Below are 18,430 nucleotides of genomic sequence, written 5' to 3'. Positions count from 1 at the left end.
ATGCTAATAAATTGCTAATAATAATATGCGGCTCATGTAGCGGATACTGTCCCCTTTGACAGCCAGAAACTAATGTGGGATTAATAATATAATTAGTTCTTCATTTACAAAGTTCAAATTAATAATCTAGCAAGGTTAAATTTATAATAAACCTTTCTTCAAATTATATTTTGGTGGGAATTTTGATGCATATGAAAGAATTAAACCAATATATTATATGAAAAGTAGTGATTGACAAGTTGAGCTTGAGATAAGGAAACATGCAGTGAGAGAATTAAAGAAACTTGAAATTTTCTCTTATTGGACGATGATATGATTTAATATTCAACGTTATTGTATGTGCTTTTCTGGAAGTTAGGTCACCTGCATCCAGCAATATAATGTGCAAAACTCAAAATTAATTATATTAATTTATTTATCATTTCAAACACTGCTTCAAAATGTCAAATGAATGAATAAAACTACTTCAAAAATTAATGCCTTTCACTTCTCACGTTCTACAATTATTCAAGTATATAATTTAAAGTGAAAACTTAAATACAGTCGAATTCACATAAAGTTGATAGTTGAGAGTTATTAGATAAAGATTTGGTCAAATTAGTCAAATTATCTAACGGCTTTCATTAGTTATCAACTTTATGTGAAGTCGACTACACCTGAATTTCCACCATAATCTAATATACTTAGCATCATTTGTGCACATTATTAATAATGATGCAAAGTATATTATAGAATATATAGGATTAAAATAATTTTTTTGTTCTTAAATTAAATTTATAATTCTTTTTTTTTGGTTTGGTTAAATTTATAAGATGCCCATTTTAGTTTCTGTGGTTAGTTGATTTGATTAAACGGTGGAGGTGACAATAGAAATAAAAGACACAAAAATATGACAAAATATATAGACAAATAACTATAGAAGTTTTGTTAACAAGTGATTTACCTTTTAAACACATTATAAATAGGAAATTTGAATAAAAACATGAATTTTACAAGTTTTAGTTAATTTGAAAATGTATTGAAAGAGTTAAAACTTTTTATTTTAATTTTCTTAACCAATATTTTAGAACATTATTTAATAAAATCTATTGTTAAATATGAAAATGTGATATCACCTAAACTTTAAAAATTGGGTAAACTTAAAAAAAAATATATATATATATATTTTATAACTTAAATAAGTATTGTATATAATATCACTCATATAAACTCTTCAAACTCCTAACAAAAATTGTTTTGATAGTTCATCCATATATCTCATTGATTCACAATTGATTACAGGAGCATATCATTGGTAGCTTATTAGGCACCTTTTTTTTTTAAATCTAAATTATATATTTATGTAATCATTGTAAGTCCTTGAAAGCTTCCCCTTTTAAAGTTCTTAAACAAAAAATAAATAAATAAATAAAATCCAGTTCTTGGTTTACAGGTATATGGAATGTAGTCCATGGTTTTTTCTGACATGAAGTTTATTATATTTCTTTGCTTGGAACATTCTATCTGCAACTTCTTACATGCATGTTAGTAGTAGTAACAGTAACACAAAACTTAATGTCCTAAAATAAAAAAAAATTATATTCATAAAGATTGCAATATGTCTCCGACATAATCATAGAGAAAAAAAAATTGCTATATGAAAAAATAACGCTTTTGATTTTTTATATGGAGAAGAGAATGTAGTAATACAACAATATGGAGAAGAGAGATATTTTACATATATATGGTGTTAGCAGAAAATGGACCCTCCGTTTTCAGTTTGAAAAAAAAATAAAAAAAGTTAAAATTACAATACGGACGGTCTGATTTGTAATTTCAAAAATAAAAAAAAAATTAATGTTGAAACCGGACCGTCCGATTTTCATTTCAACAAATTAAAAAAAATAAAAAATACAAATCGGACCCTCCGATTTCGTGTTTATTTTATTTTTCAAACAAATCGGACCCTCCGATTTGTAGTTTATTTTTTTATCAAACAAAACGGACCGTCCGATTTGAATAAAACACTATATAAAAAAAAACACCTAATTTTCCCATAACAATGTATTACACCTATATTTAGCCAATATAAAAAAAATTAGCCAAATAATAACTCATCAAATAAACATATGCATTCAGCTTTAATTTGTTCTTTATTGGTAATCAACAAAAAAATAGATCTGCCATTAAAAATTAATAATTATTTTATTTTAATTTTTAAAAGCAGTAAAAGACAATTTTTCATAGCTTTACAAAGTGAGGTCAAAGTTCAGAACTTAAATACATAAATAAATAGATTATTAGTTCCTTAACATATCAAATTACAAAGTTCTGAATATGAAATGAAATGTATACAGTATTCATCTTGGTTTGTTTTTTGGGATCAATAAGGACAGGCTGGAAGGATCCAAAACTAACCCCACTAACTACTATTATTATTATTAGAAGGAAGAAACCAACACTACCCTCTCCAATAAAGTGTGTTTTTCTCTTCCTAAGTTCATAGAAAAAATTAAATTAAAAATTTAAAAAAGAAGGCTTACAATACATAAAGCAGCAAAAGAAAGATTGGATTTTTTTTTTCAGTCTTCTTTTTCTTTTTCTTGCAGAGTCTGCTAAGCATCTTTGCCTCACTTTTTTTCATCCTTCTTTTTTTTTTTTTGGGGTTCTTCCTTGCCACTTCTGCATTCTTCTCTAATTTTATTTGTTATTTTTAACCAAGTTCTATTTGGTATAAGCTGCTTCTACTATTACTCTATTAGCAGCATCATATTCCTTGCCTCTTCTACTCACAGATATTGCTTCTTCTTTAGGTGAATTCTTGGTGGTGTTTCCTCTCTATTATTCTTTACTTACTCACAAGAAGGCCTTGTTCTGTTCCTTTTTCCTTCACATGATTTTACATTATCAATAATATCCCTAGCTTCTTAAATTTCTCTCATCTTTATTACAATTGAAATGATAAGTTTTCTGATCTTTTCTGGGTTTCATTGATCAACCCAGAAAAAAAAGAAAAGACCTTTTTTTTTTCTTCTTCCAGGTGTTTTAACAGCTTCAGAAAAAGCTCTCATTTTTTTTGTTGGGTTCCTCACTCTAAGTAGTTCATTTTCTTCTCCAACTGATCTAAAAAATCTAAACTTTCTCACTGTTCAGCTACCAATTTTGGATTTTGCTTCTGGTTTTCAGCCCCTCATGGGACTCTGCCATGGAAAACCCATTGAAACCTCACAGAGAGGAGTAGGAGGAAGAGGGGAAGACCCTTCATCATTCATTGATGAGAAAGGTGTGGTTGTTTCACTGCCACCACCAACACCAAGTTCCCAAACCACAAAACCCTCATCAAAGTTCCCATTTTTCAGCCCAAGCCCTTTGCCAAGCTTCTTCAAGAACTCACCTGCACCAGGTTCAAATCCTTCAAGTGTGAGTTCAACACCTTTGAGGATCTTCAAGAGGCCATTCCCTCCTCCTTCTCCGGCAAAGCACATAAGGGCTTTGCTTGCGAGGAGGCATGGCTCTGTGAAGCCCAATGAGGCATCAATTCCTGAAGGGAGTGAGTGTGAGGTTGGATTGGACAAGAGCTTTGGGTTCTCTAAGCAGTTTTTGGTTCACTATGAGCTTGGGGAAGAAGTGGGGCGTGGCCATTTTGGGTACACTTGCTCTGCCAAGGGTAAAAAAGGAACCTTCAAGGGCCATGAGGTTGCTGTCAAAGTCATCCCAAAAGCAAAGGTCTCATTTTCATTTTTATTTTTATTGTTGAAGCTTTGGTTTTTGGTTGGTTCTCTTGAGTTTCATGTTTTTAGAGTTTTGTTAACTGTCTTTTTCTAAGTTTATTTTATTTTATAATTTGAGTTGTGTGTTAGTTACACGATGATGAGTTACCTTGTGCATATTGTTATGGAAGTACTGAAGGATGCAACTTTTTTTTTTCTTCAATTGATTTGTGGTATACCGACACTGCATTATTGATGGGATGTTGATATTTGAGGAACATGGTTTGTTTTTGTAGAGTTTGTCGGTGTAGCTGTTCCGTGATGGCCGATGGATACTGTTTATGAAAATTTCATGCTTTCTGTTCTCTCTGAAGATTTTCCAGGATTAATTTTTACTAGGCAAAATTCTGAATTTTAGATATGTATGATTGTATATTTTTAGTGGACTACTCTAGCACTTTTCTTATATTAATTAATTAATGACATCATTTTTCTTTTGAAGTTTGATTTGTTTTCATTCCAGTATCATGCAACGGTTATGGTTTAATCAGTTGTCTGATTTTGTTGTAAATGAAATTCAAATATTCAATAGTCTGCTCTTTGTTCTTATGAAAATGGGGTCATGTATGGCAGATGACAACTGCAATTGCTATTGAGGATGTGAGGAGAGAAGTAAAGATATTGCGAGCTTTAACCGGGCATAAAAACCTGGTACAATTCTATGAAGCCTATGAAGATGATGACAATGTTTATATAGTTATGGAGTAAGTTCAAATTACCTATTGCTTTAACTTCTGTTATGAATTAAGCTCACAATTTTATGATCTCAAGATAAACTAGTGTGATGAGGGAAGCAAAACTTCCATAAATGTGCATCAACCCTCAACTGATTTGGAGCTCACATTCTACTGTAACCCATGATGTTCAGGTTATGCAAAGGAGGCGAACTGCTAGATAAGATTCTTTCCAGGTAAACAATCTCAACAGAAAGAAACTAGAAAGTGGCATTCTGGTTTGTTTATTTTTTCTCTTGCTGTTAACCATATCATATTAAATTCCGATCGACAGAGGTGGAAAGTACTCAGAAGAGGATGCCAGGGTTGTCATGATTCAGATATTGAGTGTTGTAGCCTATTGTCATCTGCAGGGTGTTGTTCACCGTGATCTCAAGCCAGAGGTGATTAACTGATATCTAATTGATTTTTAGCTTGGATAACTGCTCATAATAGATTTTCTTTTGTAATTTTTTTTATCATTGGGATTAACTAGTGACCAAGGTCATAGAATGATGATTTTTAGTTGTGTTAACTTTGCTGGTTATCCATGTGCCATTTTCTTTAGTGTAATAGTGTCCTTATTCATTGGTATGATTAAGCCTTGTTATTCTCTTGCTACAGAATTTTCTTTTTGCTTCTAAGGAAGAAAATTCCACTCTGAAGGCGATTGATTTTGGACTCTCCGACTATGTGAAGCCAGGTCAGGCCAGTTGCCTTTTTCCTATGTACTCTGATTTATTAACAAAAGATAAAGCAATCAGCACTAAGTGTGGAAGTTTTTGCAGATGAGAGGTTGAATGATATTGTTGGAAGCGCATATTATGTAGCTCCTGAAGTTTTGCATAGATCTTATGGGACAGAAGCAGATATGTGGAGCATTGGTGTAATTGCCTATATTCTTTTATGTGGAAGTCGACCATTTTGGGCACGGACGGAATCTGGCATATTTCGAGCTGTCCTGAAGGCAGATCCAAGTTTTGATGAAGCTCCTTGGCCTTCTTTATCCGCTGATGCAATAGATTTTGTAAAGAGGCTGTTGAACAAGGATTATCGAAAAAGACTAACTGCAGCTCAGGCACTCGGTATGTTTTCTATTCACCATGGATTCCGCTATAGTGTTGTGAATTCTCTTTCTTATAGCTTGATTTTATGCTTAGGTCATCCGTGGCTGGCGAATCATTGCGATGATTTGAAGATACCTATTGACATGATAATCCCCAAGCAAGTTAAAGCTTATATATGCTCATCATCGTTACGTAAATCAGCGTTAGGGGTATGTAATGTGTACAATCACTCAGTGTTGCTTTTGTTTTTCTCAATTCATTGTTATATCTCATTGTGGAGTTTGGATTTCTTTTCCTGGTGATTACCTACTTTCATTGTTAAATGTGCTGTAAACTTGATTTGAGATTAATTAAGGTAATGATGAAATGGAGAGAATCTTAGAAATCTAATCTAGCTAATTTAGCAACTTTAGGGCCATAATGAGCATTTGTAAGTAACATAATTATTGAGTATAAGTAGTAGAGCTTTCTTTATGTGCATTAGTGCATATTATCATCATTATTCTCTTGTACTATTCTTGTCTCATCTAATAAATTTTCTTTTACTATTTGAAAAAGCAATATTCAAGTTTATCGATATAACCTTCAGCAATTCCTTTTGAAGACATGCATCTCATGATTAAAGTTTTGTCATTTTTCCAGGCCCTTGCAAAGACATTAACATTAGTGCAGCTAGCTTATCTCAGAGAACAATTTACTCAGTTAGGACCAAACAAAAATGGGACAATTTCTATGCAGAATTTCAAGACGGTGAGCATGTATTATAAGGTTTTGCACTGCTTTTCCAAGTAACTTTCACCGCCACTAACATTTATATTTGCAGGGTGTTTTAAGGTGTGCCACTGATGCCTCAAAGGATTCTCGGGTCTTAGATTACGTGAGCATGGTAAGTCTATGAAGAATTGTAGCTCCTCATACTGATTTTTTATTCTGCTTTACCAGAGACTGAATTGTTACTGGTCATCTCTCAGGTTAGTTCAATCCAATATCGGAAATTAGATTTCGAGGAATTTTGTGCTGCTGCTATAAGTGTGCATCAGCTAGAGGGAATGGAGACCTGGGAACACCATGCAAGGCGTGCCTATGAGCTGTTCGAAAAGGATGGAAATAGGCCAATCATGATCGAAGAGCTAGCATCGGTATTATTCCATTTGTGCAATATCAATTGTCATCATTTACCAATATCTCTTGATCCTGGCAATGTTAATGATTCCCAAGAGTGATTTATAAAACAATTGGATTTCAAATTGCTGGTTATAATTGTTCCTCTCTACAAGTCCTTGTGATGATTTTTTCCCTTGCTTTTCCTGTTAACTCCTTTGAATCTTTTCATGAGTTAGATACCTCTGATCATATTCTTGATCAGCAAGTTATCTACAAGATGCATAATGGTACTAATACCAAACCTTGTAATTTGATTTGTTCCAGGAACTTGGGCTTAGTCCATCAGTACCTGTCCATGTTGTACTCCAAGATTGGATAAGACACTCGGATGGGAAGCTTAGTTTCCTGGGGTTCGTCAGGCTTCTGCACGGAGCTTCTTCTCGCACGTTTCACAAAGCTTGACACGAATTAATACATGGTCTTTATTATTTTTTTCTTGCCATCATTGGCCATAAATCTTTTTAGGGGATTTGAATGCATGACTCATGAGGAAAAAAAACACCATCAGAAGATGATAGTGTTGATCTTGACTGCAAAAAAGATGGATCCTTCATGCCTAAAAGTTTGATGCTGCTGCTGAAGCTATTATATGCAACATCTTTCTGTCCAGAGTTATGCAATAAAAAACAAACCCTTTTTCCTCAATGCTATTTCTAACTCTGGTCAGTGATTGGTGGTGCTGGGAGTTAGAAGCTTGTAAGTTGTACAGATGAAAGTAGAGCACTGATTGTACTTAAAAGACTAGAGGAACTACTCTACAAAAAAAAAAAAAAAGAATGAGTTAGTGTTTTTTGGGTTTGTCCCTTGTGTACCCTTGCCACTTTTCAATAAACTCTTGCCAATTCAGTGAGTTGCTTTAAAACATGATATTTTTGCAGCATTGTTCATGGTCATTTTGTTAGTAGAAAACAACAAATGACAGAACATCCCTTTCATGATATCTTTAAACGAGTCCAGTAATATGATGAGATTCCTTAGCTGTATGAATTGAATATCATTAATTGTTTGGTTTAACTTTTGTGTGCATGCTTGTTTAGAACATCCCTTTCATTTTCAAAGAAGCATAATAGGAGTAGGGTCAAGGCAGAGAGCACAGAGAAGTAGTTGCTTCAATGGTCCCTTGTTTCTTCACAAAAGAAGCATGGCAAAGTTTCTTCCTTTGTGAGTGGACTCTGTTTAATTATGTTGTGTCAGCTTCATCATACCAACAAACAGTTCAACGTTTACACGTATTTCACAACTAAGTAATATATGTATATTTTGAACAGTAATGTTACAATAAAGAGTGAAGATTATTTTTTAATGAAAAATATGTACAATGTAAATATTTTTAATAAGTTTAAGTAAATGTTTATACTTCCCTTAATTTTATTTTTCACAAAAGAAATTTTCCAAAGTTTAAATTTGCAAGAGAATTAATATTAAAAAATAAAACTAAAATTTGATAAAAAAGAAAAGAATGGCTAAGAAGTTGAAAGAAATTCTTTCTACAGAAAATTGGTCAGATAAGTTTTTTTTATAGGATAGAGTATTATTTTAGTCAATTGAATTTTAATTTAATTCGTAATATTTCAAATGTTTTATTTTAGTTTCAAAAACCTTGAAAATGTTGTAAAATAACTAAATAAATAAATAAAGAAGAGGTAACAAATATAAAGTATAAATAGAAAAATACTACTATCACTATTTACCAATACTATTGTATTACTATAAAAATAATATATTAATATTATATTAGTATTATGAGAAGGAAGAAAATAAAGAAGTGTTTTATATAAGAAAAAGAGAGAGAAAGAATTTGCTTTATTATTGTTACTGTGTGTTTACTTGAGATTTAGCCTCATATTTATAGGCATACAAAAGGTAAATTGTCAAAAGGAATTAACTTCATTCTTTCTTTAATAGTCTAAAATTTTCACTTGGAAAAGTTAGCCACCCAAATATTAATGGGCATCCACCTGATGCTTTATCACAACACTCCCCCCTTGGATGACCATTTAGAATTATTACCTCGTTAAAACCTTACTAAAGAAAAATTAAGTGAGAAAAAAACCTTAGTGAAGGAAAAAGAGTACAATATCCTTTAGTGATGGGGACTGCCTCATTAAAAACCTTGTCAAGAAACACCCAATGGGAAAAAAATCTGACCAAGAAAAAAAGAGTACAGTCTCCCCCTCTTGTCGACATCATTTAACATCTCAAAATCGACGCATCACAATCTCATGTACCAATCTTTCAAATGAGGATTTTGGAAATAACTTTGTGAATAAATCTGCCAGATTGTCACTTGAGCGGATTTGTTGGACATCAATTGTCCCTTGATTTTGAAGATCATGAGTGAAGAAGAATTTGGGAGAAATTTGCTTTGTTCTATCACCTTTGATATATTCGCCTTTAAGTTGAGCAATACATGCTGTATTATCCTCAAACAGGACAGTTGGAGCTATCTTCAAACAGGAGTCCACATGATGACATAATATATTGGATCAAACTCCTAAACTAAAAACACTATCGACTTGCTTCACGAATCGCTAGTATTTCGGCATGATTAGAGGATGTTGCTGCTATCGTCTATTTTGTGGACCTCCATGATATAGCTGTACCACCATATGTGAACAGGTATTCTGTTTGTGATCTACCTTTATGTGGATCAGATAAGTATCCGGCATCTGCATAGCCAACTAGTTGTGACTTGGATCCATAGGGATAAAACAATCCCATATCAACCGTTCCATGAAAATATCGAAAGATTTGCTTGATTCCACTCCAATGTCTTCTGGTTGAAGAGGAACTATACCTTGCTAGTAAATTCACCGCGAATGATATGTCAGGTCGCATATTATTAGCAAGATACATTAGCGCTCCAATTGCACTAAGATATGGTATTTCAGGACCAAGGATATCTTCATTCTCTTCTTTAGGACGGAGTTGATCATTCTCCACATCCAAAGATCTTACGATCATTGGGGTACTTAATGGATGTGACTTATACATATAAAATCTCTTCAAGATTTTCTCTATATATGTTGTTTGATGAATAAAGATCCCATTTTTTATATGCTCGATCTGCAAGCCGAGACAAAATTTAGTTCTTCCAAGATCTTTCATCTCAAACTCTTCTTTTAGAGTTTTTATAATTGTTGGAATCTCTTCAGGAGTCCCAATGATATTTAAATCATCAACGTACACAGCAATTATAATGAACCCAGATGTAGTTTTCTTTATGAAAATACATGGGCAGATATCATCATTCTTGAATCCGTTTTTAGGCCAGATACTCAGTAAGACAATTATACCACATTCGTCCAGATTGCTTCAGACCATATAAAGATCTTTGCAATTTAACTGAGTATAACCCTTGCGAATATTCACTAGATGATTTAGATATCTTTAGTCATTCAGGGACTTTCATATAGATATCCCGATCTAATGAGTCGTACAAATAGGCTGTTACCACATCCATTAAATACATATGCAGTTTATGATATGCAGATAAACTGACCAAATAACGCAATGTTATCGCATCCACTACAGGGGAATACGTTTCTTCATAATCTATACCGAGCCTTTGTGAAAAACCTTGTGCCACAAGTCGGGCTTTGTAGCGCACAACTTCATTTTTCTCATTTCGTTTTCTCACAAATACCCATCGGTATCCAACAGGTTTTACATCTTCAGGTGTACGGACTACAGGTCCAAAGACTTCACGTTTTGCAAGTGAGTCTAATTCAGCCTTCATGAGTTCTTTCCATTTTGGCCAATCATTCCTTCGTCGACATTCTTCGACCGATCTTGGTTCAAGATCCTTAATTTCATGCATGATATTTAATGCCACATTATATGCAAATATTTCATTGACAATTGTCTTATTTCGGTCCCATTTCTCTCCTGTAAAGACATCATTTATCGAGATCTCGTCGTTTTCACAATTTTCAGGTACCTGAACGTCTTCTGACGTTAAAATTATATCAGAATTTTGGACAACTGCAGGTGTCTCTACTATATCTTTTTCAACAGGAATAGTATTTACCTCTTTTCTCTTTCGAGAATTTTTATCTTTGGAACTGACAGGCCTGCCACGCTTCTGGCGCGTATTTGCTTCAGTGGCTATTTGTCCTACTGAGACATTAATTCGAATTGGGGGCATTTTCTGCTGGTATATAAGATTTGGTTATCCTCTTTGTATCGAAAAATGCATTAGGCAATTCATTTGCTATTCTTTGCAAATGTATAATCTTTTGAACTTCTAGTTCACATTGCCCTGATCGAGGATCTAAATGCATCAACGATGATGCATTCCAATTAAGTTCCTTTTTAGGAAACTTATTCTCTCCCCCTAATGTTGGAAATTTTGATTCATCAAAATGACAATCCACAAACCGTGCTTTAAATACATCTCCAGTTTGTATCTCAAGATACCTCATTATAGAGGGAGAATTATATCCAACATATATCCCCAATTTTCTTTGGGGTCCCATTTTGGTACGATTAGGTGGTGCAATGAGAACATATATCGCACACCCAAATATTCTTAAATGGGAGACATTTGGCTGCTGGCCAAAAGCTAGTTGCATAGGAGAGAACTGATGGTAACACGTTGGCCTCAAACGAATAAGTGCTGCAGCATGTAAAATAGCATGCCCCCAAACCGAAGTTGGGAGATTTATTCTCATAAGCAAGGGTCTAGCAATTAATTGGAGGCGCTCAATAAGTGATTATGCTAACCCATTTTGTGTGTGAACATAAGCTACTGGATGTTCAACACTTATTCCATTAACCATACAATAAGCGTCAAATGCTTGGAAAGTAAATTCACCAGCATTATCAAGACGAATTGCTTTGATTGGATTTTCTGAAAATTGTACTTTTAATCGAATAATTTGAGCCAATAATCTCGCAAACGCCAAGTTGCGAGAAGATAATAAGCACACATGTGACCATCTCGAAGATGCGTCTATAAGGACCATAAAATATCTAAAAGATCCACATGGTGGATGACTAGGTCCACATATATCACCTTGAATCCTTTCAAGAAATTCAGGGGACTCAAATCCAATCTTTACTGGTGATGGCCTTAAAATTAACTTCCCTTGAGAACATGTAGCACAACAAAATTCACTAGTTTTAAGAATCTTCTGGTTCTTTAGTGGAGAGTTTTCAATAATTCTCCTCATCAGGGTTGTTCCCGGATGACCCAATCTATCATGCCAAGTTATGAATTCATTTGGGCTAGTAAACTTCTGGTTTACAATGGCATGTGATTCAATTGCACTAATCTTGGTATAATATAACCCAGATGAAAGTGATGGTAACTTTTCTAGTATAACCTTTTTATTTAAGTTATGAGTTGTGATACATAAGTACTCCTGACTTCACTCATTCATAGTTTCAATATGATATCCATTTCGGCGAATATCTTTAAAGCTCAACAAGTTTCTTCGAGACTTGGTAGACAATAGTACATTATTTATTATAAATTTTGTTCCTTCAGGAAACAAAATTATAGTTCTTCCGGAGCCTTCTATCACATTGCCTGAGTCAATAATAGTATTAACATTTTCTTCTTTTGGCACAAGATGGGTAAAATATATAGTACTTTTAAGAATAGTGTGCGAACTTGTACTATCCGCAAGACAAATATCTTCAGGATATGTCCTTGTCATTTTTCTTTAAAAACAAATAATAATAATAAAAATAAAATGAGCAAAAGTACATGCACAGTAAAAATTATTCACATGAATACTTAACAAACACACATATTAAACTATTCCATCATTGCTCAAATGACCAATATTTCCTTCAAGATCCTCAAAGAAATTAAATACATCATAATGAGTGGTGGAATTTTTATCATTTGAAACAAAATTTGTTTCCTTTCCTTTGTCATCCTTTTTCAAGGATGCTTGATAAAGATCAACTAGGTGCTTTGGGGTACGACAGGTACGTGACCAATGACCCTTTCCACCACAATGGAAGCATTTATCCTTAATTAATATACTTTGCCCATTGTTTCTTTCTTTATCCCACTTCTGGTGAGATCCTTTCTTGTGAACATAATTTCTTTTCCTTCCAAAATTTTTTCTCGCTACTAAAACCTTGTCATTTACCTCTTCTGGGATAATGATTTGCCGCATTTACTTCAGAAAATGGGCGGTGCCAACTTGACGCGCTTCATGATTCTTTAAGAGTAACTCATTGTTGCGTTCAGCAACAAGAAAGCAAGAAATTAACTCAGAATATTTTTAAATTCTGTTTCTCGATACTGCTGCTGCAAGAGCACATTCGAGACATGGAAGGTCGAGAAAATTTTCTCTAACATATCGGGCTTGAGGAAGTATCACCGTCTTTTGATGATTGTACCTTTCTTCAATGTCTTTCCACAGATCTGCAGGATCTTTTAATGTGGGATATTCATTTTTCAATCATACTTCAAGATGACGACGAAGGAAAAATATGGCTTTATCTTTATCCTTCTGGAATGTATTATTTTCAACCTCAATGGTATCTTCAAGATCCATTGAATCAAGATGGATTTCAGTATCTAATATCCATGGTAAATAATTATTTTCAGATATATCAAAAGCATTATATTCAAGATGAAAGAGATTCGACATAATAAAAATTTGTTACCTGAAGTCTTCCTAATAATTTCGTTAGAGCTTCGTGCTGATAACGTGTTGTAAAATAACTAAATAAATAAATAAATAAGAGGTAACAAATATAAAGTATAAATAAAAAAATACTACTATCACTATTTACCAATACTATTGTACTACTATAAAAATAATATATTAATATTATATTAGTATTATGAGAAGGAAGAAAGTAAAAAAGTATTTTATATAAGGAAAAGAGAGAAAGAGAGAAAGAATTTGCTTTATTATTGTTGATGTGTGTTTGCTTGAGATTTAGCCTCATATTTATAGGCATACAAAAGGTAAATTGTCAAAAGGAATTAACTTCAGTCTTCCTTTGATAGTCTAAACTTTTCACTTGAAAAAGTTAGCTATCCAAACATTAATGGGCATCCACCTCATGCCTTATCACAACAAAACGTCATATTTTAATTCTAAAAAGTTTCACAAGTTTATTATTATTCCCATTAAATTTGATATAAACAAATTGCATATTAAAGAATTAATAACATTTAATTTCAATAGGTAATTAAAATTAATCTATCAATGATCATTAATATATATATATTTTTATTTTGAAGATTGTTAGAATTTGGAATTTCTTATAAAAGAAAATTGAGAAGAAATATTATAAAAAAAGTTTTGGTCATATTTTTTTAACAAATGAAGAAATATATGACTTAACTAATAACATTATTAATTTTTACGTTATTCTGTTAACTATTAGTATCAAATTTGTCAGTAAAATAATATTAAATATGTTTAAAATTTTTTAGAATAAAAATAAAATATTTAAAATATATATTAGAAACTAAACTAAAATTTAATTAAAATATTAGAGACTAAAATATTATTTTATTTTTTCATATTATAATAATCTAAAGTACATCCTCACTGCATACATATATATATATATATATATATATATATATATATATATATATATATATATATATATATATATATATATATATATATGAAGTTATTTTTTCACATGATTGGATAATGAATTATGGTGATGATGATTGATGGCAATAGTTTTAATACCAACGCAAGTTGGCACAGATGGATGAGGGTCTGTGTCCCTTAACCATCTCTCCCGGGTTCGATACTCACTGGAGGATGGGAATGGAGCTTGCTTGTTTGGGAGGGTCATGGATACCCTGGTGCAAACCAAAAAAAAAATATATATAATTATCTAATTTATTAAAAAAAATAAAAATTAGTATTTAAATTAAAAAATATATAAATAAATAATTTTTTAATATTTAAAATTTATTATAAGAAATAAGTTTGACAAATTTGACACTAAAATTATAAGTACCAAAAAAATTGTCCATTGCTAATTTGGTATAGTAGGTAAAAGGTCATATTTAATTTATTAAAAAATATTAAAAATTAATATTTAATTTAAAAAATATAAAAATAAATTATTTTTAAAAATTTAAAATTTATTATAAAAGATAAGTTAGATGACATTTAGTTACCAATTTACATGTATTATATTGACTACACAATCGTTTATTTGTATTCTTGCTTTACTACTTTATCCATGCATTAAAATTATCCATTGTCTCAACAAATATTAGTCTACTTTATAAAATTATTATTTATTAAATTTTTAATATATTTATTGAAATAAAAAATAGTATTTTTTATTAATTATAATATAATCTAAACATGTTTTTTAAATCATATCTTAAACTCATAACTCAAGTGAAGATAGATCCAAAAGCGTTGATGACAATACTTGAGTGAAGATGGCAATTCAGAGAGGGTTCTCGAAATCGAAAGCTACGAAATCAGCGAGATCCCCGATCCTGGTGCTAGCAGCAACAGTCACCGCCATTGCCATTATCTTCCTCATCTTCTCTCTCCTCTCCACCACTTCTTCAATTCCCAATTCTCCGCAACACCGAAAGTACCTATACTGGGGACACAGAATCGATTGCCCCGGAAAACACTGCGATTCCTGCGAGGGTTTGGGCCACCAGGAATCAAGCCTCCGCTGCGCCCTCGAAGAAGCTTTCTTCCTCCAAAGAACGTTTGTCATGCCGTCTAGGATGTGCATCAACCCCATACACAACAAGAAAGGAATCCTTCATCATTCGCTTGCCAATGCTACTTCCGAGGAAATGTGAGTTCTTTCTCATTACTCAATTCATGTGTCCGCTTGTCATGGTTTTAAATCTGCTTTCTCGTTGATGCAGCTGCTCTTGCTATCGTGATTCAGTTATAGAAACTGTTACATCTGCAACTGTGTTTTTGTTATTTTCTTATTATTTTTATGTTGCATTGCTTAGTTAGCTTTCGTTTTTTGTGGCTATAGCTGGGCAGGGAGTTCTTGCGCCATGGACTCTTTGTATGACGTGGACAGGATGTCCGAGACTCTTCCTGTGATTTTGGACAATTCAAAGGAGTGGTATCGTGTTCTGGAAACCACCATGAAGCTGGGAGCCAGGGGAGTTGCACATGTGCAGGGTGTTAGCCGCCTCCAGCTTAAACAAGATAGTCGCTATTCGACTCTGTTGCTTATCAACAGAACCGCTAGCCCTCTTTCTTGGTAGGGATTGTAAAATCATGCCTAGGGATTTATGTTTATGAGACCATGTACATACAGGATTCCTCCTAATATTTGGCAGTTATCTGGGAACTTAATTAGTACTTCTCAGTAGAAATTATTCTTCTGAAAATTTCCAATTTTCGTGAGATATATGAGTAATGATGGTGTTTCAGGTTTATGGAATGCAAGGATCGAAACAACCGTAGTGCTATAATGTTGCCATACTCGTTTCTGCCATCAATGGCAGCACATAAACTAAGAGATGCAGCAGAAAAGGTCCACCTGACACGCAATCTCTTTAAAGTTTCTCTTTAAGTTTGGTAAACTTCTCATGCTAGATACGTTGAATTTTCATATTTTGTAAGATGTTTATTACTTGAATGGTAGTCCCTTATAATATACTTTAGAGTTTGCCTACAGTGTTCTGTGGCCAAATGTCTTCATTGCTTTATAATACACCTTTTCTCTTCCTTTTGAGAGGTTATAGATGAGAATTTAAGGTTTAGGGTGAGTGAGTGAGAAGTTTGTTTGTGAAAATTTTCAAATCATGCAAAGGGTTGGATGTTATTGTCTAGATTCTTCTTGAATCCCTGCTTGCATATTTCATTTATGTGACACTGTTCAATTTCTGACCTTCTTACTGGTCACAGATCAAAGCACAACTTGGTGAGTATGATGCCATACATGTCCGTCGTGGGGATAAAATAAAAACCAGGAAGGACAGATTTGGAGTAGCAAGGAGCCTGCATCCTCACCTTGACAGAGATACACGAGCGGAATTTATACTCTGCAGAATCGCAAAGTGGGTCCCTCCTGGAAGAACCTTATTTATTGCTTCAAATGAAAGGACTCCTGGATTTTTTTCACCACTTGCTGTCAGGTAACTTTTCTATTGTGCATATGGGTTCCTAGAAAATTGAATTTGTTAAAGGTATTATAGTATATGATTCTATATGGCATCATCTAGAGTATTTGTGTTCATCACTGGATGATGTTGATCTTTTCAATTTTCTGATGTTATAAATATGAAATACTTGTCACTCAGGAATCATCAAAGGATGTGCATTACATACTGGATTTATGTGTGTCATTTTCTAGGTTAGAATTACATCTGGAGTTATCAAACGGTCCAACAGCTGTATCATACTAATCTGCATAGCTGTGAAACTGAAGACTTCATCTGCATGCATGTTTCTGTGTTTGTGTGTATGTGTGTTTGTTTCTTTGTGTGCATTCATCGAGACATGAGACTAGGTATTTTCTCTTAAGTTGGGATATATCATATGCTGTATCTGCTTTCTATTGGTTCACTTATTGCTGTGAAAATGTTGTGTTCATATACAGTTTGCACATCACTTAAGTCCACACCCTATCCAATAGATGGAGTGTGTGTGTGTTCCATTCCATGGCCTATAAGAACATATAACACAATTCTATTGTGGTTGGTTCTTTGATTTTACCCAGTCATATTGATGTTCATGATGATGCAAATTGAAATTTGCAGGTACAAAATGGCATATTCTTCAAACTACAGTTATCTCCTGGATCCCTTGATAGAGAACAATTACGAGTTATTCATGGTGGAGAGGCTTATCATGATGGGTGCAAAAACGTTTATTAGAACATTCAAAGAAGATGACACGGATCTTAGCCTCACCGATGATCCCAAAAAGAACACAAAAGTTTGGCAAATACCTGTCTACACAGCAGATGAACCATGCTAACACCTATATGCATACAAAGTACACTACAATTTCTTTGTAATCAATCCACATTAGGTAGAAACATTGCATAACCCCAAATCTTTGGGAAGAAATGCTGAGTAAGGGACTAAGGGGAAATGTGAGTCTTCTTAGTTCATGTTGTAAATTTTGAGGTTAGTTAGAACTAAAATTAGATTCATTCACTAAAATGCATGTATTATTTCGCTCTGAAGCTGACGAGGCCACCTATTTTCTTTCTTCTTTGGTTTCATTATCGTTTGCTTTTATGTATTCTAGCATTTCTCTCTCAATTATTCCAATCAAGGATTTTTTTTCTTTCCGTAATTTATGGGATGTCCATTTGTTTTGAAGAGTTATGTTTGGTGTTTTTATTTTATATAGAATGCTGAGTTGATCTATTTAAATAGTTTAGAATTGAATTTTAATGGGATATACATATGTTATCCAATAATGGATGAATTATTACAATATTATATGTAAAATTAGTAGAATAATCAGTTTTTATTCTTGAATGTCCAAAGAGCATCTCTATGATTTTAGTGTTCCAAATAGACAATCCAAGATTCAGTTACTACTTACTAGTCAGTAGTCACAAATTCTATTGCATTAAGAAATTGGGTTGAAAATTAAGGATTCGCTTGATTTGTGTTTTTATTTTAATTTTTACTATTTTTTGTTTTTAAAATTTTATGAAAAAAAATGAGCTAAAAATAAAAAATTGAATTTTATTATTTTTACTATTTTTTATCTTTATAAAATTCAAAAAATAAAAAATAAAAAGCAACTAAGGTTTCCTAACATATAGTTGATATTTA

At 32.8% G+C, this 18,430-nt stretch overlaps 2 protein-coding genes across 3 annotated transcripts; both read left to right on the top strand.

Annotated features, from left to right (window-relative positions):
* Positions 1-2,373: 2,373 nt before the first annotated feature.
* Positions 2,374-7,557, top strand: LOC112716628 (CDPK-related kinase 7). 2 transcript variants are annotated; one of them, XM_072205491.1, is made up of 12 exons: positions 2,374-2,457; positions 3,166-3,705; positions 4,323-4,453; positions 4,618-4,659; positions 4,758-4,866; positions 5,087-5,165; positions 5,251-5,547; positions 5,623-5,738; positions 6,172-6,279; positions 6,353-6,415; positions 6,501-6,668; positions 6,958-7,557. In XM_072205491.1, the coding sequence occupies exons 2-12, from the start codon at positions 3,172-3,174 to the stop codon at positions 7,093-7,095; spliced, it is 1,785 nt and encodes a 594-aa protein (XP_072061592.1). In that variant the 5' UTR covers positions 2,374-2,457; positions 3,166-3,171; the 3' UTR covers positions 7,096-7,557. The 2 variants fall into 2 exon arrangements, with proteins under 2 accessions (XP_072061592.1, XP_072061591.1); XM_072205490.1 differs by having other exon boundaries at positions 2,452-2,792.
* Positions 7,558-15,029: 7,472 nt separating this feature from the next.
* On the top strand, positions 15,030-17,939 carry LOC112716627 (uncharacterized). Its single transcript, XM_025768577.2, has 5 exons — positions 15,030-15,465; positions 15,658-15,891; positions 16,065-16,167; positions 16,542-16,771; positions 17,396-17,939. The coding sequence occupies exons 1-5, from the start codon at positions 15,089-15,091 to the stop codon at positions 17,613-17,615; spliced, it is 1,164 nt and encodes a 387-aa protein (XP_025624362.1). The 5' UTR covers positions 15,030-15,088; the 3' UTR covers positions 17,616-17,939.
* Positions 17,940-18,430: the final 491 nt, after the last annotated feature.

Source organism: Arachis hypogaea, chromosome 10, assembly GCF_003086295.3.
Source record: "Arachis hypogaea cultivar Tifrunner chromosome 10, arahy.Tifrunner.gnm2.J5K5, whole genome shotgun sequence".
Lineage (NCBI taxonomy): Eukaryota > Viridiplantae > Streptophyta > Magnoliopsida > Fabales > Fabaceae > Arachis > Arachis hypogaea.
Note: the sequence above shows the minus strand (reverse complement) of the source record. Positions and strands in the feature narration are given on the sequence as shown.